At 27.1% G+C, this 11,635-nt stretch overlaps 1 protein-coding gene across 1 annotated transcript; it reads right to left on the reverse strand.

Annotated features, from left to right (window-relative positions):
* Positions 1-1,636: 1,636 nt before the first annotated feature.
* On the reverse strand, positions 1,637-2,472 carry LOC133645478 (centrosomal protein of 95 kDa-like; the record flags this gene model as incomplete). Its single annotated transcript, XM_062040318.1, has 2 exons — positions 1,637-2,261; positions 2,320-2,472. Coding segments are annotated over 2 exons (573 nt in total), but the record flags the coding sequence as incomplete, so codon positions are not given.
* Between the last annotated feature and the right edge of the window lie 9,163 nt (positions 2,473-11,635).

Raw genomic sequence — 11,635 nt, forward strand, 5'->3', positions numbered from 1 at the left:
AACATACTTTAGTCAATATGGTGTATATCTGCTTTATAAAACATACTTTAGTCAATATCGTGTATATCTGCTTTATAAAACATACTTGTGTCAATATCGTGTATATCTGCTTTATAAAACATACTTGTGTCAATATGGTGTATATCTGCTTTATAAAACATACTTTAGTCAATATCGTGTATATCTGCTTTATAAAACATACTTTAGTCAATATGTCTGCTTTATAAAACATACTTGTGTCAATATCGTGTATATCTGCTTTATAAAACATACTTGTGTCAATATCGTGTATATCTGCTTTATAAAACATACTTTAGTCAATATCGTGTATATCTGCTTTATAAAACATACTTTAGTCAATATCGTGTATATCTGCTTTATAAAACATACTTTAGTCAATATCGTGTATATCTGCTTTATAAAACATACTTGTGTCAATATGGTGTATATCTGCTTTATAAAACATACTTTAGTCAATATGGTGTATATCTGCTTTATAAAACATACTTTAGTCAATATCGTGTATATCTGCTTTATAAAACATACTTTAGTCAATATGGTGTATATCTGCTTTATAAAACATACTTTAGTCAATATCGTGTATATCTGCTTTATAAAACATACTTGTGTCAATATCGTGTATATCTGCTTTATAAAACATACTTGTGTCAATATCGTGTATATCTGCTTTATAAAACATACTTGTGTCAATATCGTGTATATCTGCTTTATAAAACATACTTGTGTCAATATTGTGTATATCTGCTTTATAAAACATACTTTAGTCAATATCGTGTATATCTGCTTTATAAAACATACTTTAGTCAATATGGTGTATATCTGCTTTATAAAACATACTTTAGTCAATATCGTGTATATCTGCTTTATAAAACATACTTTAGTCAATATGGTGTATATCTGCTTTATAAAACATACTTTAGTCAATATCGTGTATATCTGCTTTATAAAACATACTTGTGTCAATATGGTGTATATCTGCTTTATAAAACATACTTTAGTCAATATCGTGTATATCTGCTTTATAAAACATACTTTAGTCAATATGTCTGCTTTATAAAACATACTTTAGTCAATATGGTGTATATCTGCTTTATAAAACATACTTTAGTCAATATCGTGTATATCTGCTTTATAAAACATACTTGTGTCAATATCGTGTATATCTGCTTTATAAAACATACTTTAGTCAATATCGTGTATATCTGCTTTATAAAACATACTTGTGTCAATATGGTGTATATCTGCTTTATAAAACATACTTTAGTCAATATCGTGTATATCTGCTTTATAAAACATACTTGTGTCAATATGGTGTATATCTGCTTTATAAAACATACTTTAGTCAATATCGTGTATATCTGCTTTATAAAACATACTTGTGTCAATATCGTGTATATCTGCTTTATAAAACATACTTTAGTCAATATCGTGTATATCTGCTTTATAAAACATACTTGTGTCAATATGGTGTATATCTGCTTTATAAAACATACTTTAGTCAATATGGTGTATATCTGCTTTATAAAACATACTTGTGTCAATATGGTGTATATCTACTTTATAAAACATACTTGTGTCAATATGGTGTATATCTGCTTTATAAAACATACTTGTGTCAATATGGTGTATATCTGCTTTATAAAACCTACTTGTGTCAATATGGTGTATATCTGCTTTATAAAACATCTTGTTGCCTTATTTGTATTAGACTTGATTAAATGTTTGTCTAGAATGATCTGAAACAAAAGCAGTTTAATGTAGTAGAAGTTGTTATTAAAGAAGAATGCTGTGCTGCCAATAATGATGCACCTGCTGTTTGGTCAACTAAAATGTACTTTACAGTCAATCTGGTGTTGAAATTGCCGTGTAAAATTGCTAATGCTGATCAATAGCATGTCAGTAGCAAAGCTAATGTATATTAGCATTGAGCTAGCAATTTTTGGAAAAGTGGATTCTACTTTGCTTACATTGGAGCGTTTTTTTTTACTGGCATTGAACATTGCAATTTCACCTCGAGGTAGTTTGGCCGAGTCCGCTCTCGGTGCTGCTGGAGTGATGGCAGTGTTGTTAAACAGGTGTGTGTAGTGTCCTACTTGGTCTCTGTAGTAGTTCTCCATGGACTGGATGTGGTCCTGGTGTTGCCTGTGGTGCTGCTGCCTCTGCTCCGTGGCATAGTCCCTCTGCTCCCGCAGGCGACTCTTCTGCATCTCCAAACCTTCTTCAAAGAGCTGTCGAAACATCTGAGGAGGAAGGAAGGTGTAAGAAGCAAGATGGAGGAGGAGTGTGTGGAGCTCCCACCTTCTCTTCTTTGGTGCGAGCTTTCATGAGACGAGCGCGGTGTTGGACGTGGTAGTCCTGGTGGTACTTCCTGGCGCGGGCCACCTGCTGCCGCTGATCCCTCAGTCGGTTCTGGGTGGACTTCTGCTGCTGGGCGTGCTCCTTGAAGTCCCTCTGCCAACACACACAAGCATTAGCATGTTTGCTACTTCACCTCAGCAGCTCTCCATCCTTGCTCAGTCCTTGTGGCCTCAATCCTTCTCCACAACTATCTTTTCATGTCTGACACGGAAAAATGCTGACAATTGCACATCCTTTTTGGATGGGGGATCCAGTTTTTGTCCTTCTTTCTTGGCCTCTTCCGCGTCGCGTTTTGTTTGTTTTGGCGACTGCAGCGATGTAGTTGTTGTGGGCTGGTTAAAGGAGCGCCAGGACTCAATCAAATAAGTTGTGTCTCTAGAAATGCACAATAACAACTAGTAATGGAAACACCCATTATTTGAAAAACCTCTCAAATATGGCAAAAACATTTGTGAGGTGTTTTTTTTCCCAGACGTTTCAATATGTGTCACAGAAGCATTATTTGTTATTTACACAATACTGACCTTCTTTTGAGTCTTTGATACCAAACATTGTTTTTCACACGGAAATTATTTCACTGAATTTTTTGCCTTTAAATTTTGTGAACTGAATTTTTTGACATCAAATCATGCATGATGTAAGTATATATTTAATATAGTAACATTCATAATAACATGTAATATATACATGATGTAAGTATATATGTCATGTAGTAACATTCATAATAACATGTAATATATACATGATGTAAGTATATATGTCATGTAGTAACATTCATAATAACATGTCATATATACATGATGTAAGTATATATGTCATGTAGTAACATTCATAATAACATGTAATATATACATGATGTAAGTATATATGTCATGTAGTAACATTCATAATAACATGTCATATATACATGATGTAAGTATATATGTCATGTAGTAACATTCATAATAACATGTAATATATACATGATGTAAGTATATATGTCATGTACTAACATTCATAATAACATGTAATATATACATGATGTAAGTATACATGTCATTTAGTGACATTCATAATAACATGTAATATATACATGATGTAAGTATATATGTCATGTAGTAACATTCATAATAACATGTAATATATATATGATGTAAGTATATATGTCATGTAGTAACATTCATAATAACATGTAATATATACATGATGTAAGTATACATGTCATTTAGTGACATTCATAATAACATGTAATATATACATGATGTAAGTATACATGTCATGTAGTAACATTCATAATAACATGTAATATATACATGATGTAAGTATCTATTTAATATAGTAACATTCATAATAACATGTAATATATACATGATGTAAGTATCTATTTAATATAGTAACATTCATAATAACATGTAATATATACATGATGTAAGTATATATGTCATGTAGTAACATTCATAATAACATGTAATATATACATGATGTAAGTATACATGTCATTTAGTGACATTCATAATAACATGTAATATATACATGATGTAAGTATATATGTCATGTAGTAACATTCATAATAACATGTAATATATATATGATGTAAGTATATATGTCATGTAGTAACATTCATAATAACATGTAATATATACATGATGTAAGTATACATGTCATTTAGTGACATTCATAATAACATGTAATATATACATGATGTAAGTATATATGTCATGTAGTAACATTCATAATAACATGTAATATATACATGATGTAAGTATATATGTCATGTAGTAACATTCATAATAACATGTAATATATACATGATGTAAGTATATGTCATGTAGTAACATTCATAATAACATGTAATATATACATGATGTAAGTATATATGTCATGTAGTAACATTCATAATAACATGTAATATATACATGATGTAAGTATATATGTCATGTAGTAACATTCATAATAACATGTAATATATACATGATGTAAGTATATATGTCATGTAGTAACATTCATAATAACATGTAATATATACATGATGTAAGTATATATGTCATGTAGTAACATTCATAATAACATGTCATATATACATGATGTAAGTATATATGTCATGTAGTAACATTCATAATAACATGTCATATATACATGATGTAAGTATATATGTCATGTAGTAACATTCATAATAACATGTAATATATACATGATGTAAGTATATATGTCATGTAGTAACATTCATAATAACATGTAATATATACATGATGTAAGTATATATGTCATGTAGTAACATTCATAATAACATGTAATATATACATGATGTAAGTATACATGTCATGTAGTAACATTCATAATAACATGTAATATATACATGATGTAAGTATCTATTTAATATAGTAACATTCATAATAACATGTAATATATACATGATGTAAGTATCTATTTAATATAGTAACATTCATAATAACATGTAATATATACATGATGTAAGTATATATTTAATATAGTAACATTCATAATAACATGTAATATATACATGATGTAAGTATATATTTAATATAGTAACATTCATAATAACATGTAATATATACATGATGTAAGTATATATGTCATGTAGTAACATTCATAATAACATGTAATATATACATGATGTAAGTATATATGTCATGTAGTAACATTCATAATAACATGTAATATATACATGATGTAAGTATATATGTCATGTAGTAACATTCATAATAACATGTAATATATACATGATGTAAGTATATATGTCATGTAGTAACATTCATAATAACATGTAATATATACATGATGTAAGTATATATGTCATGTAGTAACATTCATAATAACATGTAATATATACATGATGTAAGTATACATGTCATTTAGTGACATTCATAATAACATGTAATATATACATGATGTAAGTATATATGTCATGTAGTAACATTCATAATAACATGTAATATATACATGATGTAAGTATATATGTCATGTAGTAACATTCATAATAACATGTAATATATACATGATGTAAGTATATGTCATGTAGTAACATTCATAATAACATGTAATATATACATGATGTAAGTATATATGTCATGTAGTAACATTCATAATAACATGTAATATATACATGATGTAAGTATATATGTCATGTAGTAACATTCATAATAACATGTAATATATACATGATGTAAGTATATATGTCATGTAGTAACATTCATAATAACATGTAATATATACATGATGTAAGTATATATGTCATGTAGTAACATTCATAATAACATGTAATATATACATGATGTAAGTATATATGTCATGTAGTAACATTCATAATAACATGTAATATATACATGATGTAAGTATATATGTCATGTAGTAACATTCATAATAACATGTCATATATACATGACGTAAGTATATATGTCATGTAGTAACATTCATAATAACATGTCATATATACATGATGTAAGTATATATGTCATGTAGTAACATTCATAATAACATGTAATATATACATGATCTAAGTATACATGTCATGTAGTAACATTCATAATAACATGTAATATATACATGATGTAAGTATATATTTAATATAGTAACATTCATAATAACATGTAATATATACATGATGTAAGTATATATTTAATATAGTAACATTCATAATAACATGTAATATATACATGATGTAAGTATATATGTCATGTAGTAACATTCATAATAACATGTAATATATACATGATGTAAGTATATATGTCATGTAGTAACATTCATAATAACATGTCATATATACATGATGTAAGTATATATGTCATGTAGTAACATTCATAATAACATGTCATATATACATGATGTAAGTATATATGTCATGTAGTAACATTCATAATAACATGTAATATATACATGATGTAAGTATCTATTTAATATAGTAACATTCATAATAACATGTAATATATACATGATGTAAGTATATATTTAATATAGTAACATTCATAATAACATGTAATATATACATGATGTAAGTATATATGTCATGTAGTAACATTCATAATAACATGTAATATATACATGATGTAAGTATATATGTCATGTAGTAACATTCATAATAACATGTCATATATACATGATGTAAGTATATATGTCATGTAGTAACATTCATAATAACATGTAATATATACATGATGTAAGTATATATGTCATGTAGTAACATTCATAATAACATGTAATATATACATGATGTAAGTATACATGTCATGTAGTAACATTCATAATAACATGTAATATATACATGATGTAAGTATATATGTCATGTAGTAACATTCATAATAACATGTAATATATACATGATGTAAGTATCTATTTAATATAGTAACATTCATAATAACATGTAATATATACATGATGTAAGTATATATTTAATATAGTAACATTCATAATAACATGTAATATATACATGATGTAAGTATATATGTCATGTAGTAACATTCATAATAACATGTAATATATACATGATGTAAGTATATATGTCATGTAGTAACATTCATAATAACATGTAATATATACATGATGTAAGTATATATGTCATGTAGTAACATTCATAATAACATGTAATATATACATGATGTAAGTATATATGTCATGTAGTAACATTCATAATAACATGTAATATATACATGATGTAAGTATACATGTCATTTAGTGACATTCATAATAATATGTAATATATACATGATGTAAGTATATATGTCATGTAGTAACATTCATAATAACATGTAATATATACATGATGTAAGTATATATGTCATGTAGTAACATTCATAATAACATGTAATATATACATGATGTAAGTATACATGTCATGTAGTAACATTCATAATAACATGTAATATATACATGATGTAAGTATATATGTCATGTAGTAACATTCATAATAACATGTAATATATACATGATGTAAGTATATATGTCATGTAGTAACATTCATAATAACATGTCATATATACATGATGTAAGTATATATGTCATGTAGTAACATTCATAATAACATGTAATATATACATGATGTAAGTATATATGTCATGTAGTAACATTCATAATAACATGTAATATATACATGATGTAAGTATATATGTCATGTAGTAACATTCATAATAACATGTCATATATACATGATGTAAGTATATATGTCATGTAGTAACATTCATAATAACATGTAATATATACATGATGTAAGTATATATGTTATGTAGTAACATTCATAATAACATGTAATATATACATGATGTAAGTATATATGTCATGTAGTAACATTCATAATAACATGTAATATGTACGTATTTTGCTCATTTTAAGTATACATAGCACATTAATTTAAAAAACGCATCACAATGTTTGCTTTTTTTTACTATCACTGATTATTACTCACTGCAGACTTCATGAGCGCCAATAAACATAATAAAACATCACTTACTGTACAATGTCTGCTGTCATTATGATGCTATATTTATATATTCCCATTTAGATGAAGAATGACTCATCATCCTCACCAAGAAAAGGGGGGTCAAACTAAGCGTCTTTTCGTGTCGTTCTTGCCATTTCCGGGTCTAAATTGGCTGTCAAAGTGTACCAACTGCTCGAAATAGGTCGTCATCCTTCTACTATCCAGGTGAGAGGCATGACTTATGAGCTACATTAAAGTTGGATGAGCAAGCAAGCGAGAAAGCAGCTAACGAGTCGATGATGTCAACATTGGCACACAAGCTTGTGATCACGGCACCGCTAGAAATATTTGTCTGCGTTAGCACTTCTAATAACAATATCAGTAATACTTGTTCATATTTACAATAACACTATCACTAATACTTGTTCATATTTATAATAACAATATCACTAATACGTGTTAATATTTATAATAACACTATCACTAATACTTGTTCATATTTATAATAACAATATCACTAATACTTGTTAATATTTATAATAACAATATCACTAATACTTGTTCATATTTATAATAACAATATCACTAATACTTGTTCATATTTATAATAACAATATCACTAATACTTGTTAATATTTATAATAACAATATCACTAATACTTGCTAATATTTATAATAACACTATCACTAATACTTGTTAATATTTATAATAACAATATCACTAATACTTGCTAATATTTATAACAACTATATCACTAATACTTGTTAATATTTATAATAACACTATCACTAATACTTGTTAATATTTATAATAACAATATCACTAATACTTGTTAATATTTATAATAACAATATCAGTAATACTTGTTCATATTTACAATAACACTATCACTAATACTTGTTAATATTTATAATAACAATATCACTAATACTTGTTAATATTTATCATAACAATATGACTAATACTTGTTAATATTTATAACACTATCACTAATACTTGTTAATATTTATAATAACAATATGACTAATACTTGTTAATATTTATAATGACAATATGACTAATACTTGTTAATATTTATAATAACAATATGACTAATACTTGTTAATATTTATAATAACAATATGACTAATACTTGTTAATATTTATAATAACAATATCACTAATACTTGTTCATATTTATAATAACAATATGACTAATACTTGTTCATATTTATAATAACAATATCACTAATACTTGTTAATATTTATAACACTATCACTAATACTTGTTAATATTTATAATAACAATATCACTAATACTTGTTAATATTTATAATAACAATATCAGTAATACTTGTTCATATTTACAATAACACTATCACTAATACTTGTTCATATTTATAATAACAATATCACTAATACTTGTTAATATTTATAATAACAATATCACTAATACTTGTTAATATTTATAATAACAATATCACTAATACTTGTTCATATTTATAATAACAATATCACTAATACTTGTTCATATTTATAATAACAATATGACTAATACTTGTTAATATTTATAATAACAATATCACTAATACTTGCTAATATTTATAATAACACTATCACTAATACTTGTTAATATTTATAATAACAATATCACTAATACTTGCTAATATTTATAACAACTATATCACTAATACTTGTTAATATTTATAATAACACTATCACTAATACTTGTTAATATTTATAATAACAATATCACTAATACTTGTTAATATTTATCATAACAACATGACTAATACTTGTTCATATTTATAACACTATCACTAATACTTGTTAATATTTATAATAACAATATGACTAATACTTGTTAATATTTATAATAACAATATGACTAATACTTGTTCATATTTATAATAACAATATGACTAATACTTGTTCATATTCAAGTCACCAAATGTAAATGAAGTATTGTTGTTGCTTTTTGGATGGTTATTTATTGGTTTATATATATAGGACCTCCCATTGGCTCTGTTGTAAGCCGACTTTTATTTAGGAGTTAGAATGCATTCAAAAAAATGTCATGTCTTTCATAAGTCATTGTCAACGACAGGCAAAATTCCCCCAAAAGTGCAATCCCACTTTGAAGTCTGGTTTAGTGCATAATGTTTATGTTGACATGACTTTTACTGCCAAGGAATAAAAGTGCAATCCCACTTTAAAGTCTGGTTTAGTGCATAATGTTTATGTTGACATGACTTTTACTGCCAAGGAATAAAAGTGCAATCCCACTTTAAAGTCTGGTTTAGTACATAATGTTTATGTTGACATGACTTTTACTGCCAAGGAATAAAAGTGCAATCCCACTTTAAAGTCTGGTTTAGTGCATAATGTTTATGTTGACATGACTTTTACTGCCAAGGAATAAAAGGTGCATCTTAAAGTCTGTTAAGTCAGAATGTTTATGTTGACATGACTTTTTACTGCAAGTATAAGTGCAATCCTTAAGTTGGTTTTAGTGCATAATGTTATGTTGACATGACTTTACTGCAGAGTGCATCCTTTTGTCTGTAGTGCATAATGTTTATGTTGACATGACTTTTACTGCAAGGAATAAAAGTGCAATCCCACTTTAAAGTCTGGTTTAGTGCATAATGTTTATGTTGACATAGACTTTTACTGCTAGGAATATAAGTGCAATCCACTTTAAAGTCTGGTTTAGTGCATAATGTTTATGTTGACATGACTTTTACTGCCAAGGAATAAAAGTGCAATCCCACTTTAAAGTCTGGTTTAGTGCATAATGTTTATGTTGACATGACTTTTACTGCCAAGGAATAAAAGTGCAATCCCACTTTAAAGTCTGGTTTAGTGCATAATGTTTATGTTGACATGACTTTTACTACCAAGGAATAAAAGTGCAATCCCACTTTAAAGTCTGGTTTAGTGCATAATGTTTATGTTGACATGACTTTTACTGCCAAGGAATAAAAGTGCAATCCCACTTTAAAGTCTGGTTTAGTGCATAATGTTTATGTTGACATGACTTTTACTGCCAAGGAATAAAAGTGCAATCCCACTTTAAAGTCTGGTTTAGTGCATAATGTTTATGTTGACATGACTTTTACTACCAAGGAATAAAAGTGCAATCCCACTTTAAAGTCTGGTTTAGTGCATAATGTTTATGTTGACATGACTTTTACTGCCAAGGAATAAAAGTGCAATCCCACTTTAAAGTCTGGTTTAGTGCATAATGTTTATGTTGACATGACTTTTACTGCCAAGGAATAAAAGTGCAATCCCACTTTAAAGTCTGGTTTAGTGCATAATGTTTATGTTGACATGACTTTTACTGCCAAGGAATAAAGTGCAATCCCACTTTAAAGTCTGGTTTAGTGCATAATGTTTATGTTGACATGACTTTTACTGCCAAGGAATAAAAGTGCAATCCCACTTTAAAGTCTGGTTTAGTGCATAATGTTTATGTTGACATGACTTTTACTGCCAAGGAATAAAAGTGCAATCCCACTTTAAAGTCTGGTTTAGTGCATAATGTTTATGTTGACATGACTTTTACTGCCAAGGAATAAAAGTGCAATCCCACTTTAAAGTCTGGTTTAGTGCATAATGTTTATGTTGACATGACTTTTACTGCCAAGGAATAAAAGTGCAATCCACTTTAAAGTCTGGTTTAGTGCATAATGTTTATGTTGACATGACTTTTACTGCCAAGGAATAAAAGTGCAATCCCACTTTAAAGTCGGTTTAGTGCATAATGTTTATGTTGACATGACTTTTACTACCAAGGAATAAAAGTGGCAATCCCACTTTAAAGTCTGGTTTAGTGCATAATGTTTTATGTTGACATGACT

This window comes from Entelurus aequoreus, unplaced genomic scaffold (genome assembly GCF_033978785.1).
Source record: "Entelurus aequoreus isolate RoL-2023_Sb unplaced genomic scaffold, RoL_Eaeq_v1.1 HiC_scaffold_158, whole genome shotgun sequence".
Taxonomy (NCBI): Eukaryota; Metazoa; Chordata; class Actinopteri; order Syngnathiformes; family Syngnathidae; genus Entelurus; species Entelurus aequoreus.